This window comes from Schistocerca gregaria, chromosome 4 (assembly GCF_023897955.1).
Source record: "Schistocerca gregaria isolate iqSchGreg1 chromosome 4, iqSchGreg1.2, whole genome shotgun sequence".
NCBI classification, from domain to species: Eukaryota; Metazoa; Arthropoda; class Insecta; order Orthoptera; family Acrididae; genus Schistocerca; species Schistocerca gregaria.
In genome coordinates, this window is record NC_064923.1 from 132,051,293 (window position 1) to 132,078,366 (window position 27,074).

Genomic DNA, 27,074 nt, shown 5'->3' on the forward strand with positions numbered 1-27,074 from the left:
TCAGACCGAGCAAAGAGGCACAGTTGTTAGGACACTGGACTCGCATTCAGTAGGATGACATTTCAAATCCATCTCCGGTCATCCTGATTTAGATTTTTCATGAGTTCCCTAAATCATTTCAGGCAAATGCTGGGATGGTTCCTTTGAAAAGGCACATCTGGTTTCCGTCCCCATCCTTCCCTAATCCGAACTTGTCATCAGTCTCTAATGATCTAGTTGTCGACGGGATGTTAAACACTAATCTCCTCATCCTTCTCCATGTGCTGAATTGTCAGTTGCTCACATAGGCCACATGTTGTGTTTTCCTCCATGCTTGTTCTCTGTGTGGTATTCAGACTCTGCTCCCCTGTAGATTGGCTTGAACATCAAGGTTAATTCCCTCATCCAGAGTTAAGCTCTCTGGCTTGTAGTTGAGCAACTGGTGGCTTGTATAGTTAAATTCATGCTGACTGATGATCTCTTGGCATTGTCATACCCTTCCAGATACTAAATCGAGAAACTACTTATAAAATTTCAAGAATCAGCTGTGAATGATGAATCAAGGAATGTACTGCATCTCCTTATGTATCTCCCTCCTAGGGATTGCAAGGACAATATTAGAGTAATTGCAGTGTGCACAGAGGTGTTTTAAACGGTCATTCTTTCTCCGTATGTGAATGGGACAAGAAGAAGCCCTAATAAATGGTACAATGGGAAGTACCCTCTATCACATGTCTTAGTGCTTTGCAGCATATGGATGCAGAACAGCCAGTGCCAGATTAGCTACATAATGAGAGTTAGTAAATGTTACAGGCCCCATGCATTCAGTTGGATATTAATCTTGTTCTATCTACTGTTCAATGGAAAGATGATGGTGTTCAAATCTACAATGAGTAATAACAATTTTAGCTTGTTTCTAAAAGTGAGCACTGGCCACACCATTTGTTATGTTTCATACATTGACAACATTGCAAAACTTACAGGGGAATTCTCTAATGTTATCCAAGCTAGTCCAAGCAACCCGATTAATTAGAGTAGGGGTCTGTTGATTACCAATAAAAGTAATTAAAAGATACTGAACTCATTTTTGTAAGTCTGCTGTTACAATTATTCATTTATTCTACAATGTGTTTACTTTACCTACAGTACTTTTGATACAAGCTGCCTAGAGTGAAGACTGCTTTCTTGTTGGTGCATTATTGTTGCAGAACATGTTGTAGTATCATGGTTCCTGTGTTTCTTTTGTGTCATTTTCTTACTATTTGCTGTGGAGTACTAAGACATAACACTACTGTTCTACATCTACATCGATACTCCGCAAGCCACTGTATGGTTTGTGGCAGAGGGTACCCTGCACCACTACTTGTTATTTCCTTTCCTTTCCACTCGCAAATAGAGTGAGGGAAAAATGACTGTCTGCCTCTGTATGAGCCCTAATTCCTCATATATTATCTTCGTGGCCCTTACGGGCAATGTATATTAATGGCTGTAGAATCGTTCAGCAGTCAGCTTCAGATACCAGTTCTCAAAATTTGCTCAATAGTGTTTCTCGAAAAGAATGTCACCTTCTGTCCAGGGAGTCCCATTTCAGTTCCCAAAGCAACTCTGTAACATGTGTTGCTTGAACGTACTGGTAACAAATCTAGCAGCCTGCCTGTGAATTGCTTCAATATCTTTCTACAATCCGACCTGGTATGGATCCCAAACACTCAAGCAGTACTCAAAAATAGGTCACGCCAGTATCCTGTATGTGATCTCCTTCACAGGTGAACCACTCTTTCCTAAAATTCTCCCAATAAATTGAAGTCTAGCATTTGCCTTCACTACCACATTTCTCATGTTCATTTCACCTCATATCGCTTTGCAACGCTATGCCCAGATATTTAAATGATTTGACTGTGTCAAGCAGGACGCAGGACCATATCTCAACATTAAAGGTTTGATCTTCCTACTCATCCGAATTAATGTACATTTTTCCACATTTAGGGCTAGCTGCTATTCATCACACCAATTTTAAATTTCATCTAAGTTGTCTTGTATCTTTCTACAGTCACTCAACTTCGACACCTCACCATACACCACTGCATCATCAGCAAACAACTGCAGATTGCTGCCCACACCATCAGCCGTATCATTTATGTGTTTAGAGAACAACAGCAGTCCTAACATACTTTCCTGTGGCACTCCTGATGATATCCTTGTCTCTGATGAACACTCGCCATCAGGGGAACATACTGATTTCTATTATTTAAAAAGTCTTCGAGCCACTTCCGTATCTGTGAACTTATTCTGTATGCTCATACCTTTGTTAACAGCCTCTAATAGAGCACCGTGTCAAACGCTTTCCTGAGATCTAGAAATATAGAATCTGCCTGTTGCCCTTCATAGTTCTCAGTATATCATGTGAGAAAAGGGAAAGCTGATTTTCACACGAGTGATGCTTTCTGAAACCATGCTGATTCATGCAAAAAAGTTTCTAAGTCTCAAGAAAGTTCATTATATTCAGACTGAGAAGATGTTCAAGGATTCTGCAGCAAACATAAGTCAGGGATATTGGTCTGTAACTTTGTGGGTCTATTCGTTTACCTTTCTTATGTAATGGAGTCACCTACACTTTTTTCCAGTCACTTGGGACTTTGCATTGGGTGAGAGATTCATGATAAATGCAAGCTAGGTAAGAGGCCAATGCAGTAGAGTACTCTGTAAAATCTAACTGGTGTTCCTTCTGGACCTAGTGATTTATTTGCTTTCAAATTCTTCGGTTGTTTTCTACACCAGGTATGCTTATTACACACATCAAAAAAAGTTTTGCATTACCTCGGTTCCAAGAGTTCTGGAAACTGTACAGAAAATTGGAACAGAGATTAACATAAACATCATTTTCGCCTTTTATATTTCTCATGAAAACCACACATTGCATGTTGTACCACCATGAGCGAGACCTTCAGAGGTGGTGGTCCAGATTGCTGTACACACTGGTACCTCCAATACCCAGTAGGACGTCCTCTTGGATTGATGCATGCCTGTATTCATCATGGCATACTATCCACAAGCTCATCAAGGCACTATTGGTCCAGATTGTCCCACTACTCAACGGTGATTTGTCATAGATCTCTCAGAGTGGTTGGTGGATCACGTCATCCATAAACAGCCTTTTTCATTTTATCCCAGGCATGTTCAACAGGGTTCATGTCTGGAAGAACATGCTGGCCACTCCTGTCAAGCGATGTCGTGATCTTGAAGGAAGTCATTCACAAGCTGTGCATGATGGGGGTGCGAATAGTAGACCATGAAGATGAAAGCCCCGCCAATATGCTGCCTATGTGGTTGCACTATCAGTTCGAGGATGGCATTCACGTATCGTACAGCTGTTATGGTGCCTTCCTTGACCACCCCAAACCAGCAGGGAACCTCCACCACACTGCACTTGCTGGATAGTGTGTATAAGACATTTAACCTGACGGGGTTGCCTCCGAAAGTGTCTCGTACGATTGTCTGCTTGAAGGCATATGCAACACTCATCGATGAAGAGAACAAGATGCCAATCCTGAACAGTCCATTTGTCATGTTGTTGGGCCCCATCTGTACCACTCTGCATGGTGTCATGGGTGCAAAGATGGACCTTGCCATGGACACTGGGAGTGAAGTTACACATCATGCAGCCGACTGTGCACAGTTTGAGTCGTAACATGACGTCCTGTGGCTGCACGAAAAGCATTGGTCAACACGGTGGCATTGCTGTCAGGGTTCCTCCGAGCCATAATCCTTAGGTAGCAGTCATTCAGTGCAGTAGTAGCCCTTGGACGGCTTGAGCAAGGCATGTCATCGACCGTTCCTGTCTGTCTGTATCTCCACCATGTCCGAACAACATCGCTTTGGTTCACCCTGAGACGCCTGGACACTTCCCTTGCTGAGAGCTCTTCCTGGCACAAAGTAACAATGCGGACACGATCGAACTGCGGTATTGACCATCTAGGCATGGTTGAACTACAGACAACATGAGCTGTGTACCGCCTTCGTGGTGGAATGATTGGAACTGATCGGCTTTTGGACCCCCTCCACGTAATAGGTGCTGCTCATGCATGGTTACTTACATCTGCTCATGCATGGTTACTTACATCTTTGGGTGGGTTCAGTGACATCTCTGAACAGTCAGAGGGACTGTGTCTGTGATACAACATCCACAGTCAACATCTACCTTCAGGAGTTCTGGAAACTGGGGTAAGGCATATTTTTTTTATGTGTGTACTATATCATTCATATGGGAGTCTGTCCGATTGCCAACTGACAGTATGTTTGTACGATGCTCCTTTGTGAATGATTTCCTGAACATGAAATTTAAAACATTAGCTTTCATTTTGCTATCATCTGCTGTCATACCAGCAACATGGGACTCAATGGAAGCCCTAGACTTGTTAGTGATTTTACAGATGACCAGAATTTTCTGGGGTTTTCTGCCAGATCAGTTGCTAAGATGTCGTGGTGGTAATTGTTGTGTGCTTCGTGCAAAGACCTTTTCACAGATGCATGAATCTCTAATAACCTTCGCTTGTTATCATTTATGTGTTCCCTTCTGAATCGAGAGTGCAACAGCCTCTGCTTCCTCAGCATCGACCAAATTTCATTATTAAACCATGGTGGGTCTTTTCCATCCTATATCCACTTATTAGGCACATAACTCTCCACACGATGGTGTACTGTAGAGAACAGTCAGAATGGAAGGCAGTGGGCAGGAATGAACTATTAGGAAGATTTTAGTTAATAGGTCTTTTATTAGCAGAGACTGCATTGAAAAAGGAGAACATAGTCAGGCCTATGGAGGCGAGGGTGAGCCAGAGCGTAGTCAGGGGCAAAACGTAATTCACATAGCTAAGGAAAAATTGTATCTTCCATTCGGACAAGTCTGACTAGCATGGTAGCTACTGAAAAAACAAAGTCCGTGGTGCTGCAGCACCGGGAAGGGCAGGAGATGTTGGCTGCTACAGGGCACACAATCAAAAGAGAGCCCTGGTGGAGGGCAGCAGAGTACATCCAGCTCAGCCACGCGGCTTCCTCAGCCCTGATTAGACAGAAGCTGAGAAACCTGCGGGGCGGCATGGAAATTTCCAGAGCGTGGCCTGCTCAGTGTTACAGAGATGGTGTTACCTTGTCAGCACATGAGGGAGGCGCATGATCGAGATCGCCTATCCCAGTGCTGACTTTCTGGTCCTGGATCATGGGATGGAAAAGTTACAGGCGGCTGAAGCGGCCGGCTACTGCTTGAGGATAAAGTGACTTTTGAAAGCGAATAAAAAAATAAAATAAAATCCCCTACTTTCGGCCTACTATCTGGCTCAACCTTACAGTACAATCTGCTTAAACTTTGCCCATAATTCCTCTACATCCATCTTACTGGAACTAAATGATTTGGATTCACTGTTTAAGTGAGATGTTAATAATTGCTTATGTGAGATGTTAATAACTGCTTATTTGCTCTATCTATCAGAAACATTCTCCTAGTCTTCTTGACTGATTTATTCACTTTCATAATCGTAGTTTCTATAATGGCATCATGATCACTAATCCCCGTTTCTATAGTGGCTTTGTCGATGAGGTCTGTCCTATTTTTAGCTACCAGGTTTAAGATATTTCCATTGTGTCTGGGCTGTCAAGCTAGCTGCTCAAGATAATTTTCAGAAAATGCATTCAAAAGTATGTCGCATAACTGTCTGTACCTCACCCCCCCTCCCCTGCCCCACAATGAATCCATAGGCTTCCCAGTCTATACTTGGCATGTTAAAGTCGCCTTCAACTAGTATTGCATGATCTGGGTATTTACATGCTATTGGCCGTAGACTTCCTGTGAATGACTCTAGAATTTCACAGCAGAATCGTGTGGCCCATAAAACCAACCAACAATTAACTTTGTTTCACCTACACCTCTTATGCATGACTGTTTAATGACAAGAGAAGATATTAATAGGCTGAAATATTGTTTTATATAGTGATTGCAAAATATTCTAACAGAAAAACGAGAAACACTGAAGAGTAAGGTAAGCTTGGTTGGCCGTGGGGTCTAACGCATGGTGTTCCAGGTGGGAAGGAGCGCCTGGTGCCCGGCACCAATCCGCCCAGCGGACTTGTGTCGAGGTACGGTCTGTGGATGGTTTTAGGAGGTTTTCCATCTGCCACGGCGAATGCGGGCTGGTTTCCCTTATTCCGCCTCAGCTACACTACGTCGGTGATTGCTGCACAAACAAGTTCTCCATGTACGCATACACCACCATTACTCTACCATGCAAACATATGGGTTACATTCATCTGGTGTGAGATGTTCCCTTGGGGGGTGGGGGGGGGGGGGGAGGGGGGTGGACAGGGGGGGGGGGGGTGAGGTTGTCCACTGGGGGCTGAACTGCACAATAACCCCGGGTTCAGTGCGGGGCAGCAGAGGGGTGAAGTGGACTGCGGTAACCACTGTGGCTGCAGCAGGGACGGAGCCTCTCCATCGTTTCTAGGCCCCCGGTTAACATACAATACAATACATACAAGGTAAGCTTATTCGTTTTGTTTATATTCGCTACCAAGTTTTAAGGCAAGTTCAACATATATAACAATATTCATATCAATTATAAGTGTTCGAACTGATTTTAAAATGTTGTTGTTATAATTCGTGTACTAACGAATACAGTAAATATATACTTCACATTGAGCCACCAAGGGTGAGATAAACTTTTTGAAATCACACATGTAGTGGTGTAGGACTGGGTGCCAGGTTTCTCACCATGCAGCCATCCACTCTGGTGGACCCCGATTTGTAAAAATATGACAAAAGTAATTTCTCATGAGACACTAAAAAATTAAAAATAACCTGAGTTTACCCTGTAGCCCCATAGCATAATAGCCAAGGCTACAGGCTCATTAGCTAAAGGTCACATGTTTGGTAGTTACAGAACAGTAATTATTTTTAAAATCCTTAAGCAGAATTATTGTGGTAGTTTATTTTCATTCATTTATTTTGGTTTTAAATGTAATTCTTTTCTTAAATAAAATCTTTGCTCCTTGAATTCCTCATTTTCATCATTTTATTAAGTTTATTATTTTGCACAGATTTAATTAAGTGAATTTGTATAAAAAATGTGAATGCGGTAAGAGAGCATTTATGTTTTAGCATAATGTGAAAATAATTTATGTTTTAAATTCTTGTGTGATGATAACCATCCATCATTTTGGGACAAAAGTAAAGTGCTGTTTTATTTTATATGCTAAACTTTGAGGCCTAAAGCAAACCAAGGGCGGCCTCTCAGCATTTACAATGGACTGCGTGCTAGCCTAATGTGGCAATGAGAACAAGTGTCTGTGTTGTTGAAGAACAGAAGAGATGCTCCCCTCCATTGGTGGTAGAGTCTGTGGTTTATAGGTTTTTTTTATTTTGCATCATCGTCATCATTTTCATCATTGCAATCGCTGTCAATGAGCGTCATGTACAACCCAGCAGTGTTTCACAGGACGAAAAAACTGGAGGTGGCAGTTCAACGGTAAACAGGGAAAGAGAACATGGTTCTTTATATCTGTGTAGAGTTACTGAAAATTGGTGCTGAGGCATTGGAAGGAATTAGATACGTTCATATCTTGCCAATATTGACAATAATGAAATGCCATTACTGATAGTGTAGCAAATTGTCAATCTGTTGAATATTATGCTCCTGTAACCTCATTGCAATATGATCCATTTATTTTATAACTTTTTTCATGAAATTTGTTGCTCAAGTAGTTAAATTTTTTCTTAATATTTTCCAAATTGTTTCACTTTACTAGCCTTTAGCATATCTTATTTTCTACATGCCACCAACTTATTAGTGGTTCCATGTATTTTTATTTACAGGAATGCCTTAAGGACATTGAATTAGCGTTAGGTAATAACTATCCAGAGTCTTTGAAATACAAACTCTATACCAGGAAGGCCGAATGTATGGAAAAACTGAACAGATACAAAGAAGCCATTGATGCCTATAATTGTGCACTGCAACTGTTGAAGGATGCTAACATAGGTAAGATGGTCAATCACATATTGATACAGTTCATTTTGTGGTCGTTATTCAAGTTTCCATGCATACATTTTTTGTTTATGTCAGCGGACGAATAATACAAGACCATCTTCGCTAATTTGTTCTTTTATTTGTATCTTGAAACTAAGCATTATTTTACTTACAAGTTTTCTCTGTAGCAAGAGAACAATATTGGCATTGATGTATCTGTCACATATACAGATTATGTTTGAACTATATATGTGTCAAACATCTAACACTTAAAAAAATCACTCAATATTTGTATACCTACTTTTCTCACATACGTTTAGTTTATATAGTGATAAGTCTGAGAAAGCATCTTTATAGTACAAAATACTGATCTATACTTAAACATTTTACAGCAAGCAATGACTAACAGCTGTCTAAAATGTTGAAGTATCTTTTGTCATTTAACTTATTGTACAGCTTGCTCCCTGTTTATGTTGGTTTGTTTGGGCTTTAGTGCTGCAAGTGCATATTGAAAATGTGCATCACACTTACTTACTTATGTAATATCTGTTCCATAGATATCAGTTGTTACTACTCTATAAAAGATTGGTAATGAATTTTATTACTTGTTAAGTTATATAGTAGTAATTAGCACAATTATCAGTTTGAGTAACAAAAGTCATAATTTGTTCTTAGTAGACTTTACAGGAGTAGCGAGCAGTGACTGCTGCTGCTTGTTAATCTATAACTTGACTTGTTCCAAATCCTTTAAGGCTTTCCTTCATGATAGGATTTAAAGAATACTGTGTTTGTGCAACTAAACATTTAAGCACAGTAGTAAAAATAAATGAAGTTTCTTAAATAAAAGACCTGTACTAATTTTAAAGTCTGAAATTTCCCTGACTTTTACAGTTCTTCTTTGGGATAAGACACAATCTTTGGTGGTAGATAAGTTTCCCCAGAAGAGTTTGCCATATCGCAGTGGTGGCTACTGTCAGTTTGGATGCATAACCAGAAATAATTATCCTAACTTCTTCTAATGTGGGTCACAGCCACTATAAATTCTTTAAGTAACATCATTTTCCACTTTTGATTATAACTGCTTTTATTGAACTTTTGCAGTTTTCATTTGTGTGTCATTGTCTAGTATAAGGTTCATAGAAATAGGTTAAAAATAACAGTGTCTTCATAAGGCTGTATTACCCTTGATGGCAATAACAGCCGTTAACTGTTACCATCTATTATTGTGACAAAGTTGTTTAGGGCTGTTGTTATTTTAACCTGTGTCTGTGCTGTAATATGACAATGAATCTTATGCTTGACATTCGACAATCAACAGCCACAAACAACAGAGTTTATTCACAGCAGTACACCAGAATAATGTCGTAGGTGATATAATAAAACTTGGGGTGTGCACTCCACCGCTCGTATTAACACTGGCTTAGGCTGGCTGTGGGCTGGCTTATATGCAAGATTCTGGCATGATCAAATCAGAGGACCCACATGAGGATCAACACCATTGAAGTAGAGATGCTGTGGTGCTCAACAGTAATGTTGCACCAGCTAATCAGTTTCCATAGTAACATCAGTTGGCACCACTACATTAACAAGGGCACATGATTGCAATATTTCAATAGAAAACATGAACAGCTAAAAGAAAAAAAAGTGGTTTTAAAAAAAGTTTTGTCTTAAGATATGCATGTGTGTGTGTGTGTGTGTGTGTGTGTGTGTGTGTGTGTGTGTGTGTGTGTGTGTGTGTGTGTGCGCGTGTGCGCGCGCGCGCGTGCGTGCGTGCGTGCGTGCGTGTGTGTATTAGCCTGTGTATAGAAAAGCGACCTGTTACATGTGAGTTGCACATTTAATTTTACTATGACCTCTATCAGGTACTTGCTTGTATGATATGGAAATTTCATGTGCTTGTGGTACAGACTGGTTGACTTAGTGACAATTATATTTAAAAAAAACTGTTGGTCCCATAATGGATTCTTGTAATACACCAGACCTAATGCATTGCTTTTCCTAGCAGTAGAGCTTTGTTATTCCCTTCTCATAATGTGATCTGATCTACATAACAAATGTACAGGGTGTTACAAAAAGGTACGACCAAACTTTCAGGAAACATTCCTGACACACAAATATAGGAAAGATGTTATGTGGACATGTGTCTGGAAACGCCTGATTTCCATGTTAGAGCTCATTTTACTTTCGTCAGTATGTACTGTACTTCCTCGATTCACCGCCATGATTTCATACGGTATACTCTACATGTGCCGCTAGAACATGTGCCTTTACTAGTACGACACAACATGTGGTTCATGCATGATGGAGCTCCTGCACATTTCAGTCGAAGTGTTCGTATGCTTCTCAACAACAGATTCGGTGACCAATGGATTGGTAGAAGTGGACCAATTCCATGGCCTCCACACTCTCCTGACCTCAACTCTCTTGACTTTCATTTATGGGGGCATTTGAAAGCTATGGTCTACGCAAATGTAGAGACTCTTAGTGCTCATATTGTGGACGGCTGTGATAAAATACGCCATTCTCCAGGGCTGCATCAGCGCATCAGGGATTCCATGCTACGGAGGGTGGGTGCATGTATCCTCGCTTACGGAGGACATTTTGAACATTTCCTGTAACAAAGTGTTTGAAGTCACGCTGGTACGTTCTGTTGCTGTGTGATTCCATTCCATGATTAATGTTATTTGAAGACAAGTAATAAAATGAGCTCTATCTACATATACATCTACATCTACATCCGTACTTCGCAAGCCACCTGACGGTGTGTGGCGGAGGGTACCCTGAGTACCTCTATCGGTTCTCCCTTCTATTCCAGTCTCGTATTGTACGTGGAAAGAAGGATTGTCGGTATGCTTCTGTGTGGGCTCTAATCTCTCTGATTTTATCCTCATGGTCTCTTCGCGAGATATACGTAGGAGGGAGCAATATACTGCTTGACTCTTCGGTGAAGGTATGTTCTCGAAACTTCAACAAAAGCCCGTACCGAGCTACTGAGCGTCTCTCCTGCAGAGTCTTCCACTGGAGTTTATCTATCATCTCCGTAACGCTTTCGCAATTACTGAATGATCCTGTAACGAAGCGCGCTGCTCTCCGTTGGATCTTCTCTATCTCTTCTATCAACCCTACCTGGTGCGGATCCCACACTGCTGAGCAGTATTCAAGCATTGGGCGAACAAGCGTACTGTAACCTACTTCCTTTGTTGTCAGATTGCATTTCCTTAGGATTCTTCCAATGAATCTCAGTCTGGCATCTGCTTTACCGACGATCAACTTTATATGATCATTCCATTTTAAATCACTCCTAACATGGAAAGTAAGCGTTTCCGGACACGTGTCCACACAACATATTTTCTTTCTTTGTGTGTGAGGAATGTTTCCTGAAAGTTTGGCCCTACCTTTTTGTAACACCCTGTATATGCAGTTCAGTTGGAATTATTAGTTTAGATGCCTTGGGAAGGTCTCAAAATATTTCGGAAGTGTGTTCTTCACTATCTCTGTCACTTATAACCTTGCAAGTCCCTGTGCTCAATACATATATTGCACGCATCTCCTCCTCACCCAGTGCTTTTTACATTTCCTCCTCCCCATCTCCCCCTATTCATCCCCTCCTGCTTCTTCTCTCTCCATCCATCCTCTCCTCTATTTGTCTCAGCCTTCCCCCATCCATGCCCTTCTGCACGTGTAGCACCTGCAAAACAACTCGATAAAGCAGGCTGATACTGCACGCACAACATCTTTGTCGTGCAGGGTAGCATCCATATCTGAGCTCAAAAACTGGTTTTTGTATCTGACGCATAGCCTGCCATGCAGAGCAGGTCAATAATGTAAGCTGACACTACTCCATTACAACATGCCTGTCATAGGCCATTTACACTTGAGGGGCCAGAACACTGTTTTTTGTCCCTGATATGTAGGCTGTCCTGTGAAGCAGAGCAATACAACACGCCTGGTATGCAGGTCAGCCTATACGGCAGGGGCTAAAAAAAAGCACGTTTCCCCTGTGACTCGTGAAACTTTCTGATTGTATGCCACCGAGCGAGGTGACGCAGTGGTTAGCACACTGGACTCGCATTCGGGAGGACGACGGTTCAATCCTGTCTCCGGCCATCCTGATTAGGTTTTCCGTGATTTCCCTAAATCGTTTCAGGCAAATGCCGGGATGGTTCCTTTGAAAGGGCATGGTCGATTTCCTTCCCAATCCTTCCCTAACCCGAGCTTGCACTCCGTCTCTAATGACCTCGTTGTCGACAAGACGTTAAACACTAACCACCACCATGATTTTATGCCACATTTAGTTGAAACAGATCCAGGTGTTTGGGAGGAGCTTCCAGACATACACACGTACATGCACTGTGCTTTTGTATGTATACTAGCCTTTACCGAGTTGCTTTCCCCGCATGTGTTTCAGACATGTTGAACACGTCTCTGTGTGTCCACAACTTCCTCCCTCAGTCTGACCATTTCATTCTCCCACCTCTATCTGTGTATCTCCTTCTCCCCCCTCTCTCTCTCTCTCTCTCTCTCTCTCTCTCTCTCTCTCTCTCTCTCTCTCTCTCTCTCTCTCTCTCTTTCTCCCTCCTCCTCCTTCCTCCTCCTCCCCCCCTCTTGACTATGCTTTCTGCTCCTTTCTGTTTCCATCCTCTCCCCCTCTTCCTTTCCCACCTGCTCACTACCCCTCTACACCTTCCACCTGCCTCAAGCAGCCCCCGCTCCCCCCTTTCTCTGTCCATTTTCTCCTCCCCCTCACTCCATCCATCCCTCCTCTATCCATGTCAGCCTGTCCATCCATGCTCATCATCAGATGTAGCCCCTGTAATACAGTTCAATAAAGCAGCTGGTACCACTCCCACTACAAACCTATTGTGCAGGGCAGCTCGCATGTTGGGGCCCGGAACACTGTTTCTAGCATCTGAAATTTATGCTGACCTGCAGAGCAGATTGATTTGGCAGCCTGATAAGATTCCCACACAATGAGTCTGTCAGGCAGGGTAGCGTACATACCAGAGGCTGGAAAACACATTATTACCCATATCTCCACTCCTGATGGAGCTAGGAGGCTATAAACCCTACAGTGTTGATACTTGTGAGGCCTGCTGGTTCTGTGTCAAATTTATTTGAAATTGATCCAGGGATTTAACAGGAGACCCCAGATATACACACATATACTCTGCTTTTTTTGCAGGAGTATTTTAATAGCATTGAGGAGTGTAGCTGCCTTTTTTCCTAGAATTCTGGAAGTACCAGATGCAATAAAGAAAGTAAACAATCTTTGCTATGTTTCATAATAAATCCTTTATCAAGATGTGTGTGTGTGTGTTGTGTTGTGTGTGTGTGTGTGTGTGTGTGTGTGTGTGTGTGTGTGTGTGTACTCTAGCTTGTCAAAAGATTTATTCCAAAAACTAGCAGTGTTTTCATTCTCTTTTGCATGCCTCTCAATGACTCCACACCTATGCTATTAAATGAGTGGTGTCATTGTAAGTAGCAGTGTTACTGCTGAGGCACAACATTGTGTGCCTGTGGGAAAATTAGTGCTTTGGGTGGCGGAAGTAAGCAGCTGTCAAAAATTTCAAACCACAGCCTTAACCAAATAATCCTCAGATACAATTTTTGATATACCACATTTCAAGTGAATGTGTTTTATATTGTGGAAGTTGAGCAACTTTCAATTTGTTGAATAATTTGCCCTGTATTTTAAGTGATGAGGAAACATATGTCATAAAACTTTTAAATTATGTATCTTGGCTGATGTCATACTCAGTTTGTTAGGTAGGTTTATTATATTAATGATTATTATTCAGTCACATATAGATAAACATAACTTAAAAAGCGCTATATTTATATTTCCATCAACTGAGATTACAGAGATTAAAAATACTGATGATTGCCAGCTGTTTGAATAGCAGCCATCCAAACTTCCCTGGCCTGTTATTTCAGTCTTCTTTCATAATTGTCTGTTACCCATGTATATACAAGGAAGATCATGTGCATACATTTTAACATAGTATAGGTGTGTGTAGAAGTGAATGATTGTAAGTGAGAATAAAAGGGAATGACAGTGAGTCCACTGAGATCTTTTTTTATCATTTATGTTATTTCAGACATTAAAATAGTCAACCCAACAAAGTAGTTTCAATATCCAGTCAGTGTATATCCAGATAATCCTCCATCCACATTGAAGTAAATGAAAACACAAGTGAGGAAGCTGAGGAAAATCCAAAACCCAGGTGAGGATGGCATCCAAGACAGAAACACAAGCAGAATTTCAGTAACTAATCTAAAAGATATGGAAATGAAATAAATTCCAGAAGACTAAAAAACAGTGATCATTTGGCCAGTTTATGAGAAGGTTGTCAAAGATGACTGCAACAAGTACCACACAATTTCTACTGCTCAACTGTATATTGAACAGAATAAATAAATAAATAGTGATAGGTTTGTACCAAAGTATTTTCTGGAAGAAAAAAATTTTGTTACTAAAGCCCTTCTGGCCTGTTATTTATTGTACAGTATATGTGACATGTAAGTACTGTCTCTATCTTGTATTGTTAGCCAGTACTTACACTTTTATATAAACATTTTATTTTCCCATAAATTTGTAATTATGTTATAGGCCACTTTAAACATTTAAATTCTGATGAAGGCACTCCTAGAATTGTTGATACCTCATTAATTAGACTAAAAATTGTGACGAAGGGCTCATTTGTTTCAACTTTAATCCCCAGTTGGTGATAAATATGTTCTTCAGTATTTCATCAAAAAGATGTGAGAACACTAAGAAGTAATGTATGTGCCTTTTTCAGAATTCGGGCAGGTAACTACTGTATTCACTGGGGAGCCCTAACGAAGTGACTGATAAAGTTCAGAATCCCTAAGAAACTTAAATTTGAGTGTACTTAAGTAACACAGAGGGCAAGATGAAACTCAGAAGATGTTTTATATAAATAAGGATTTGTTCAATCTTGCACTACTGGGTGTCCAGGAAGTAAGGACAAATTTGAGTTGTGCGTCGTTTTGTCATATGATGGTTGGCAGCCGTGGTTTTTTCATGTTTGTTATCTGTGATCCCATTAGTAGTCTGATAGCTTTTGCCTGATCAATATTGTTGTTTGATGTTTATTTTCATCATGGAGCAGATGACAACTGAGCAACATATCCTAAGCCTAAAAAGTTGTTACAAAAACTGTGAAAGTCGGAAGGCAAACATTCGTGAATTGCGTGTGCCACATGGACATAATCCTGCTCCAACTGAATTATCAGTTCGGAAGTTGGTCCAGAATTGTGAGACCACCAGTTCTGTTTCAAACATTAAGAAAACAGATCGACTGCGTTCTGTTCGAACATTAGAAAACATATGATTCTTGAGTTTCTCCCGGCGTATTTGATAATCAGAATATCCATGGGTGTACTGCCGGTCTACAGTGTCCAATGCTCACAATATTTCAGCGATTATACATGTCGCCATCATCAGGTGAACTGATGGACTGAGCTCCTGTGAACGTCCCCGTACGGAGATCCGTACGCTATGGCTGCTCAGGGGGAACTAGGTTCGGCCGTGGCGGCGGCCAATTTAAATAACCTTCGCCCGCGGCACACTCCCTCTGCCGTCTGCGCCCCACGCCACGGTCGCGCGGTGGAACGGATTGTGTACGTGAACAAACCACAAACAATACACCCATTCAAAAAGTGAAATTAAAAGGGTTGTTAACAAAATCCCACCAGATGTTTGTGTATGCATCATTGAGAACTTCAGTGAATGCATCACTTGTTGCTGTGCATCCTTAGGTGATCATGTGGAGAACATACTTTTGATACATAAATGGGGAGAAATTACTTGAAGTACGTGTGAAAAAAATATATTTTTAATAAATTTTGTATGTTCTACAATACTTTAGTATTCATCCCTATTTCCCGGACTCCTCCTAAAAAGATAGAGAAACTGATGTTCGACAAGAACTTTGATTGAATTCAAGTCAAAAATAAGAACATCACTCACTTGGCATACAATGATAATGTAACCATATTGTGTGCATGATGATGCAGAACTTTTGAAAATGAGCTGGGTCATGAGATTACAGTGAACAAGATTGCTGTCATTGCAAAAAATGTACAAACAGAATATCTTATCATGAACAGGGATTTACTGAGGGCGAAAGGCCCACTTCGGCCACCAATAGAGGGAGAACTATCCTATAAAAGGGTTAATTTAATTTTCCAGTGACAATTTTCCCATAGGATACAGAATGCCAGACAGAGATGAACATAAGGATCCAGGCTGGTAATTGTTCTCACTCTATGGTATCAGTCCTCTAATTAACAAACCGTATTATATGCAGGTCATCTGCAGCTGCTTCAGGTCATGATGAATGAAAAGTCTCTGACAACTGGTAAAAATTGGTTTTAATTGATCATACTACCAGTTTCTTGGCTTACACTCTCATTTTCAGGTGCAACTAAAGTTATTGCATTAATCCTTTGTATGTGAACACAGTGTTCTTCACCTATCATGATTAATGTAACAATTTTTGTTGCTTGTGAAGATGCAACTATAATCCATTAAATTGGCAGTGTGGTTAGTTAAAATCAAATTTTACCAGCTGTCAGCAGTGTTTTTATTCATCATCATGTAATTAAGTCATATAGCTTGTAGAGAAAGTCATCATCACCATACGTCAGACATTGATCAAACTAATGAATTACCTGCAAACAGGGTTTTCAAAATCCCCATTATTTTACCAAAAACTCCCAAGGATGGCCCTAAATCCATGAAAAATGCAAATGCTGGAAAATTGTGAATCCAGTACATTTGCAAGTTGGATAAAATTTATAAGAGCCCAAACATTGTGAGCTGATGAAAATCAAATCTTGAGGGGGTACACACCAATGGTGTGTGACATGCCTGGTTTTATTCTCTCTGTAAGAAGTCCATGACAGAGGGCAAGAAAAATATGGGAAACACAAGGACCTGCTGTAGATCAGGATATGGGGGGAGGGGGTTTGATGGCAAAAACTGATGACTTACAGTCATGTCAACAATGAGCAAAGTGGTGCAGCTGTTAACGCACTGGACTTCAATACAGAACCTGTGGAAGTCACATCCTCATCTGGTGAATGATAATGCTCACCACGTACATGGCGTTGTTACATTCAGTAAACTACGCATGATCCCTTATATTAATTCTGAGTATAAGACGCGCCTGAATCTTGGAGACAATTTTTCAAAGAAAAAAATGTGTGTCTTATAGTCCGTAAAATACAGCAATAGTTAATGAATTTGAAAAAGCTAGTTGTATGTCGGCCTTGAAAAGGTACTTGTGGAAAACTATTTATATTAAATTGAATATCTTCTTTTGTTCCTGTCCAGGATATGAACATCAAGCCTTCGTTTTACGTGATCATCTTTACGTTTCACATGATTTTGCCTTTATGTTCCGAATGCCCATTTACTGATTTCGATATTTATCTCTGCTACATGAGAAGTACTTAAGATTTAGTTATGGACTCAGCCAATGAATAGATAAGACGTGGTTGTGGCATGTGAGCACGTAGAATTTGAAAAGAAGAAGGGAAGACAGTTGTATGGTGGCTGTCATTCTGTTACCGTCGGATGTGAACAGACTGACAACTTTGGTAAGTCAGCCATTCTTGGTAGGATGTAATTCATAATATTTGGGCTGCTTCAGTGACCACAGTGTGGTGCAACAGTGGAATGTTGTATGCCACAGTAGTAGAGGATTGTGGTTTATCTGCCTTGATAAATCACAAGAAAAGAAAGAGATTTTCTATCTTTAGTGTTTTCTTATTTGTTCTCTATTCCACCTCATGCCTTCTTGCTAAGGTTCTAATGGCTCCATTTGCATGCACCTGCTTGTTCTATGCCTGTGTGCTTTGATCTAAACCCCACATGCGCTGTTTCTCGTTTTCCCTATGTTATGCTTCTTCCTTGTCCCCATCGCTCGCTCCATCCGAGATCACTACTTATGTCAGTCACATTGTGTTGCTGGAAAAGAGTGTGACTATCTGAGCTAGAGTACTGTGTTTGTGTTAACACTCTCACAAAGGATTCTGTTTTTAGAATCATCTTTTAATTGCCCTTTTTTATGTGGTGCTCAAAGTGTCTTCTTTTTGGTGAAAAGTGATCAATTCTCCTATAGATATGAGTTTATATTCATCTGTACACCTTTTGTCAAATTCACTAACTGTTGTTATCTGGGAGTTGAGAATTGTTTGGAATTTGTCTTTCATAATAAAGACTAATTTAATGTTGTTGGCCCACTTTACTCATTTACAGTACTGTGTGAAGACATGTTCCTTAATCTTACTAGCTCCTTTGTATTCATTACACATACTCATGGTAAACAATTAGTTTTTTTTTTCTAATAGAGCAACATCCATCATGTTTTTAAATTTATAGGTGATGCAGAAGAAAAAGAATTGCAAATTATAATGAATAAATCAACAATACAGATGAAACTTAAGGACTCACTGTCTGAGAGCAATGTTACTAAGGACTGCAGTGATGTAGGAACAAGTGGTGAAAGAGAAATGAAGTTAGTGGACAAAATTCCAGTAGTTTCTCATGGTGAAAGTGAAAGTTTTGCTTATGCATCAGCAGCCTTATCACTTAGGTCAGTTACATTTCTTAACACTTAAATGTATTTTCCTATAAAAAATGTTTTCATTTATCTATTGCATTTTCTGTGTTCTCAGTTATTAATTACTCTCTGTTGAATTGCTTAGGTATAACACATCAAAAGGAAGACATGTTGTAGCTAAACAGGACCTAAGAGCTGGAGATATAATCTTCGTGGAGAAACCATATGCATTTGTACTGCTCCCCGATTACTGCAGACAGTATTGTCATCATTGTTGTAAGCAATGTGCAACACCCATCCCGTAAGAACTGCATGATTTCTATAGTAATACTAATATTCTTGATCTCATACTCCATTGTCTCCCTTCTATTTAATTTTTGTTCAATTAGTCGTCTGTATCAGTGACACAAGGTCAAGGAATATATCTAAACATGATGGTGTGTTTTGCGGGTTTTAGCAGACCCAACAGTTCCATTTTGTATCCAGTATTTTGACGACTGACTGTTGGTCTTCTTCTGGTCCTCTGAGCATGCGTCTTACTTGTGCTTGCTACCAGGACCACAGCTAAACTAAAAGTTGTAATCCCCGAACCAGTGGTGCCCTTTAAACCACATTTGTTTTCGTGATCATTTGTCACTAGTCCATGAAATGCATATACCCTTATTCTTGTAGACTTCATAGTCATGAAGATAATTGGGGCATCAGTTGATAAGAACTTGTTGGAATAAGTGCATATTATTTCTTATTTCCTTCTTTGTGTTCTTTTTCTTCACCCACTCCGCTGTATTTGTTGTTTACTTAATCTACTTGCAGTGTATTTGAGCCTGTTGGTGCATAGGAACATACACTGAATTTATATGCCAGCAGCTGACAGAGCTATGCACCATGCAAGCCTGGCATTAACGTGAGAGGAGATTCATTACATCTGAAAAATGGTAGAGTTACTGATGTAACTGTTTCTACAACACTAAGAATTCAGCTTACTTTACAGTGGGTTACGGACAATTACAGTGGAAGATGAGAGAAAAGATGCTGGCACTAATCCAATTTTAAGGTTTGCTACAAGCAATATTGCATAATTCATCACTATGTCATCTGAAAAACAAAACACAATGTAATAAGCAAAAAAAAAAAAAAAAAAAAAAAAAAAAAAAAAAAAAAAAAAAAAAAAAATCAAAATTTGAAAGACAAAGCAAAGATAATTTTGAGCATTATAAGGTATGAAACAAATAAATTTGGTGAGGCAAATGATGTTTAGCACCTGGATGATAATAACTGCAAGCTGGTTGATGTTTGTTTTAAATCATTGGCCACTGTAGTCTGCGAGTTGTTTGTAGCAGTAGCAGGAAACACAGGCAAAACATGGACCACTGAAACAAGCTCTATTAGATACTTAAATAGATATTGCATACTCAAAACATCAGTTATGCTTGCTCAATAGTTGTAAAAAGATTACTGAAAAGTAATGACTCTTATGGCTGTGATGCTATTTTATCCAAAGCACTCTAATCTTTGCTGATTTCATAGTGCCCCCTGCCCCAACACCCTTGAGTTACCTTTATTGTCAGTCAGTGAGTCAAGGTATATTTCCTGAAAAACTTAAATTTGCAACAGTAGCAGCTGTTTATAAAAGGTAGAGATATGAAAGCAGTGTCTAATTCTGGACTCATCTCCTTCCTTTGTGTGTTCTTAGACATTTTTGAAAAGGTGGTTTGTTATGGTATATAGAATTGCTTTTCAGACGATAAAGTTTTAACAACTGCCTAGTTTGATGTTAGGAAAAAATTCTTTGCACCAAAAATAGTTCATGATGTTGTTGACTTTTATGTAACTTCACTAAGGCTCCCGAATGTGTATATTGTAAAATTTTACTAAGTAGATCAAAATGTCATACCATTAACGGGCTCTCCACTTGCACGGCTGGAGTCATATCTTGAATATAAAACCAGTTAATCATTACCCCTCATGAATAGACACACGGCAACAGTATAAATCAGAGCAGAGGTTATAGGCAGTGTCACTATGAACAGTTGGGAACAGCTTAGTGGAAGCTGTGCTGAGATCTAGAGTTCCCATGCATAATTTACTGCTGACATCATACTGCAGACAACACAAACTTGTATGTATTAGGTTGGTGCATAAGTTTGTAGTGTTTTTCTTTTGCATGTTTGTATTCTGGTTGCTATGGGTTTATATATCGATTGTCATTTTAAAGTTGTAGTTCACTGATGATGGTGGAGTTTACATATTTTTATTTTGTCATTTGAAGATAGTGAGTGGAGCTATGGATGCCAGAAATTGGAATGCCAAGTGGAGAAATAGTAACATTTCTGACATATTCTTCTATTTGAGTTCGGTAGAGGGGTGACATCAACAGAAGCAGCCGGAAACATTTGCGTCATGTATGGAGATAATGCCAGTGGATAGAGCATGGTAAAAAAATGGTTTTCTCATTTTAAGGAGAATTCTTTTGACATTAGTGACTCTCCATGTTTAGGGGAAGACCTTTGGGATTTGATGAAGATTTTTTTAAATGTGTTAACCACATGATCCACCTCAGTGTATTCAAGAACTTGTATGTCTGATGAACTGTGATCATTCCGCAATTGTGCAACTTTTACATGCAATGGGGAAGATTCAAAAATCAAGTGTGGCTACTGCATGCTCTAAGCCAAAATCACAAAAATTCAGTGGGTGGCCTGGGGCGCATCTCTGCTTGTGCATCGTCAGTTGGTTTGTGAACGGAACTGAGCATTCCTATCCTGTATCATTACTGGTGACAAGAAATGGTGTCTTTGTGCTAACGTAAGGAAAAGAAAGTAATGGTTGAGTCCAAATGAAGCAACAACTTCCCTTATAAAGACCTGCACGTATCCACAAATGATAGTGTTGCACATATTGTGGAACAATGACAGCCTGGCGTACACCAAATTGTTTCCCCGAGGTGTTACCATCACTGCTCACATTTATTGTCAACAACTGAGATGTCTTGCAGATGCACTCCAAGAACAGTGACTAGGAAGACTGGATGAAGTGATGCTTCTCCAAGATAACACCCACCTGCATTCTGCTAGATAGACAAAAAACACTATACAGGAATTGTGATAGGAAATCATTCTGCACCCATCTTATTCGTCTGACCGGGCACCATCAGCTTTTCACCTTTTCCACACTCTATTGAACAGTCTTCAAGGAACTTCCTTTCTGGATGGAAATATGCTCTGAACATGGCTGGCCGAGTTCTTCATCTTGAAACTATGTGGTTTCTACAGTTGTGGAATCGAAAAGTTCCCCCAGCATTGATGGATTGTTGTGAATAGTGAAGGAGAATATATTACTGATCACTAGAGTCTTTGTTATGCATATCTGTTGTGTTTATTAAACTTACGGAAAACACTACAAACTTATTTACCAACCCAATATTACAGCCAAAGTCCAATGGGACACTGAGTGACAGTCTGTGGTTTTCAGCAATGAGTCTTGCTTCTGTCTCTTGCAGTCAGATTAACACTAACATGTCCATATACAATCTGGTGCAAGCTCACATGAAGCAGTGATTTTTGAGCCCCGTACCTTCCCAGCTTGTGGAATCATGGTGTAAAGAGCCATCACATATGATAACAGGACTGATTTGGTAATTGTTGAAGGGAAGCTAGACACATGTGAGAGTGTGTCCAGAAACCCTTTTGTCATATCTTTCACGACAGGGTACCAAATGGAACATTCCAGCATGATAATGCACAAAGGCACCCATATGACTGTTTGGAGAGGGAGGGGCAAGAACTGGGGGTGTGGAGTATTTTTAATATTTTGGAAGATGAATGACAACTTAAAAACCTGTGTAATGCTAATTTTTTAATCATTTTCTTGAAAGAAAAACACCTGACTACACTAATTTTTTTCTTTCCCTGAGAGGTAGGGAGGGGCCATGACTCCCCCTTGCCTTTGGGTATGGATGCCCTTGATAATGCCAAACACCAAACTGCAGTTCACACAACAAACACTTTGAGGAATGTATTGATCTGCCTGGTCCCCTGATTTGTCACCCATAGAGCAGGTCTTGGATGTGGTAGGAAGATGTACATTTATATCTCAGGCTCCAGACAACAGTCTTCATGAACCAACAGAGCATATTTTTCAGTTATGGCAGGAAATTCCTGAAGATGGCATTTGGAGACTGTTTACTTCCATGGCACAAGGAATACGATAGTGTGTTCACATTTCTGTCAATGTATGTGACTTACCAAAGACATTGGAGTAGTCAACAAAAACTATTAAGTTTCAGATAATACAAGGATTTGGTAAAGGTGTAAATACATCTGTACCAGACACAGAGAGGAGAACAACAACCTTATAACTCGTTCACAGCAAACAGCTTAACCCTTAATCATACTTAAACTCATAATTTGAAGTTCTAACAAATAAAAATATTTTACAACAACAATGGAAATTCCTGGATGGCCTAACATGTACAATAAAGGAAAGGCACCTACTCACATGTACCAGACTGATGGGTGGCACATAGAAACATGCAACAGAAGACAGTATTTACACTAACTTTTGAGCTCTTGCTTTATCTTTAGCAGAAGTACACTCTTTCACACATACATACACCCAGATCTCTCTCTCTCTCTCTCTCTCTCTCTCTCTCTCTCTCTCTCTCTCTGTGTGTGTGTGTGTGTGTGTGTGTGTGTGTGTGTGTGTGGGCGCGCATGTGTGCGTACATGTATGTGTGCGTGCATGCATGCGTGTATACTTCTACTAGACAAATGGCAAAGCATGAAAGCTAAATACTGTTTCCTGTGATGTGTTTCTATGCACCACAAATTAGTCAGCTGTAGGTGAATGGTTTACTTTATTTTATGTAAAAGTAACGTCAGGTATCTCAAGCAGTGAGTAATGGACACAACGTATACTATGTGTCAAGTATCTAGTCATCAATGTGGTTAACAATCTGAGGTGATACCAACACATGGATAAATTAACCAAAAATCTCAATTTTTGCCCACTAGGTGCTTCAAAATCTGTCTCACTGCAGTGACCTCTGTGTGTTATTTGCAGACTTTCATTCAGTATTGTCCTGTGGCATAATTCTCTAGTGCAGTGCAGCCAGCATTAAAAAGTATTAATTTTGTAGAAGCATGAAATAAGAATATTCTGTGAGTCGTACATGCCAATATGTTTACTCAGTGCTGTTTTTGACTAATAATAAGAATGAATTTAGGATGAACTATGAAATTCACAATCATTATACTAGAAACAAAAATCATTTCTCTGTAGATTGCATAGCACTGTCTGGAGTCCAAAATGACTGTTTTCAGCCATTGTACGTAGTCCTCTTTTGCTTCCGGAATGACTGCCACAGAAGCTCATTGCCATTGTGTAATCAACCTTGCTGTAATGAATGTTGGACAAACCTTTGTGCATTAATAAGACTGATACACTTAATAACTTTAATAGCCAAAGGTTTGTACAGTGGTCAGTAACTGATTACACAGCTGTGATCAGTTACTGTGGTACCTATAGTGTGAACTAAAGGTGACAGCATAGAGTGGTTGAAACCAGTCAATTGTAATAATGTAGACATATTAAAAACTGAGTTATACTGAGATCACGTGGTCATCAATTTAGTTAGTTAAAATCAAACAATGAGAAATCCAGGATGGAATGTAACAATGTTATGAAAAGGATAGTTGCTACTCACCATATAACAGAGATGACTGTAATTTTTTGACTCTAATGGACAGAGGGAGACATTGTCCTTGGGACCAGTCTTACACATTATTCATATTACCTTTTTCTGTGTAAGTAGAATGTCACTGATATGACGAGAGTGTGCCCACAGTAACAGCCCATAAGATGTGAGAGACAGAATAAATCAAAAGTAAGTTATTAATGTTGTAGGAAAATTCTTATAGACCACTCACCAAAAAGTAGAAGTTTTGAGTTGTTGATAGGCACACACAAAATAAAGAAAACTTGCTAGCTTTCGGAGTTATCCTTTGACTAGCTAGAGTAAAGGATACACACACACACACACACACACACACACACACACACACACACGAACACACACACACAACTATGTCCATACATGGTGCCAAGTACACTAACCACTATTTTACTCTAGCTCATCAAAGGGTAACTCTGAAAGCTAGCAATTTTTCTTTCATCTGTGTGTGTCTATTGATAATCAGTTCTTCTGCTTTTTGGTGAGATGTCTCCTTTAATCCTAAAGTATTTACATAAAACGTAAAAATGAAAACAATCAATTATTGACAAAGTTATTTAATTGGATACATAAAAAAATCTACTCACCAAGCAGCAGCAGAACACACACATAAAAGACGGTTGTAATTGACAAACTTATAGGGCCGGTGGCTCTGTCTTCAGGCAGAAGGGTTGAAGGAGAAGCAAGAGGGGTGAAGGAAAAGGACTAGAGGTCTAGGAAAAGGGATAGATTGCAGGAAAGTCACCCAGAACCGCAGGTCAGGGGGGGACTTACCATATGGTATGATTGCTGGGGACTGTATCGGATAAGATTTGAAAACCTGAGAGCTTAAAAAAGCAGAAGACAGGGTAAGATGCAGACAGAGATTACTGCTTAAACATCATGCATGAGTTAAAAAGAGTGAAGACCTAAGTGCATTGTACATAACACAGGTGGAAGGGGGGCTGTGAAAAATAGATGGGAAAGACAATGAAAGATGTATGAAACCAAAACAGAGTGAAGCAAAGTGTTGTAACCACGACCTTTCCAGTAGCGGGGTCGCTGAGAAAGCGCGGCGGGACCAAATGGAGAGTGGCCCGCAAACAAATACACGAACGGAAAGGACAGACACGAAACAACAACAGATGATCAAGAGAGACCTTATGATGACAACACGTAGAAGCAACAGAGTGACAGAGACAACCACGGTAAACACGCTGTCCGTTGTCGAAGCGATATGTCAAGACTCACACAACAATTAGACTTGCTGGCTGAGAGAGAGGCAGGCACTTAAATACACGATCTGGGGTGCCACTATTGGCCCCTGGAACCACGTGTTCCACTGTGGTGCCCTCACACTAAATGTGGGCCAGGAGGCGTGCACCACCACGGCTTATGGCACAATGGTGCAGAGACCTCTAGGAGTCTTTTACATCCATGATGTCTGGCACGGATTCAATTCCGCAGCGCATGGTACCAGATCCCTCCCCCCGGAAACTTGCGCATAGGGGTGGAAACACCCCAGACGGTGCTGAGGTGGGCGGCAGTGGGAAGAAGAGCCGGGCTCATCAACCACTGTCGTCGGGGGGGAAGGGATGCCTGAGGTACCTATGACAGCTGACCCAGAGAGTCCAGGCAGGGTGAGGGAGAAAGCCGCTGATCCACCCGGGAGCGGGGAGGGCCAGTGGTAGGCCCGTGGGGAGACAGCAACTGGGGGCAGAGGCAGTGACTCTAGGACTCCGTCCACACTCGAAGGAGGTAGGGGAGGAGGCGGCGGCACGAGTCCCGCAGCGGCACGCGGGCGGAGCTGATTATAATGGCAGCGCTCCAACCCTTTAGACGTGTGCATCGACGTCACACACCACCCATGGGCCGCGACGACTGTAGCGGGTGCCTAACCCGACTTGCGCCCATACTCGGGCCCTCACATGGCCTTGCTGGGGCCATACCGCTGCGATGGCAGATAGTGGGGACAAGAGTGGGATGTCATCAGCAAATGGAGCAGGGTCCGCGGCTGTCACCCATGAAGGAGCTCTACCAGACTGCGTCCATCAATTGGCGTTGTGCAATAAGTGCTCAAAAACAGGGTGAGGGCCAATGTGGTTGGAGATGTGTCGATCAACTGTTGTTTAAAAGTTCGGACAAGCCTCCCTGCCGCGCCATTGGACGAAGGGTGGAAAGGGGGGCTACGGATATGTTTGATACCGTTGGCCTGACAGAAGCCACGGAAGGAGGACCATTATCAGAGACAAACATGTGTGGGAGGCCCCCAATGCCAATAACTTGATCCAGGGCCGTGAGTGTAGCCTCCATGATGGTGGATGCCATGCAGACGACATGGGTATTTGGAGTAGGCATCAATGATGAGTAACCACGTGGACCCCAAAAACAGAACTGCAAAATCGGTATGTATGTGATCTCAGGGCCGGCGAGGCACAGGCCAGGGTGCAAACGACTGAGGGGGTGCTTGCCTGGTGACGCGCACACATAGTGCACTCTCGGACCAGACAGTCAATATCACCATAAATGCTGGGCCAATACACATGCTGGTGAGCCAAAACTTTCATACGGGATATACCCCAGTGCCCACGGTGTAACAAACTGAGCACCCAAAGCCGCATATCCTGAGGGACGACCACCTGTTGGGCGATTGACTCCGTGGCCAACAGGAGGACATCATCGACTACGGGGAGCCTGTGGGACAGGTGGCACCAGGGGCTGAAATCAGACTGCATTTGACGAGTAACATGGAAGGGCCACCCATGGAGCATATAGTGG

The 27,074-nt window shown here is 41.0% G+C and overlaps 1 protein-coding gene across 1 annotated transcript in view; it reads left to right on the forward strand.

Moving 5' to 3' along the window:
- Positions 1–27,074, forward strand: part of LOC126267233 (SET and MYND domain-containing protein 4-like) — a 134,172-nt gene that overhangs the window by 36,240 nt on the left and 70,858 nt on the right. Inside the window, exons 3-5 of the mRNA XM_049972215.1 lie at positions 7,841–8,006; positions 18,406–18,619; positions 18,732–18,887. Coding sequence (XP_049828172.1) covers positions 7,841–8,006; positions 18,406–18,619; positions 18,732–18,887 — 536 coding nt within the window. The remainder of the gene's footprint in view (positions 1–7,840; positions 8,007–18,405; positions 18,620–18,731; positions 18,888–27,074) is intronic.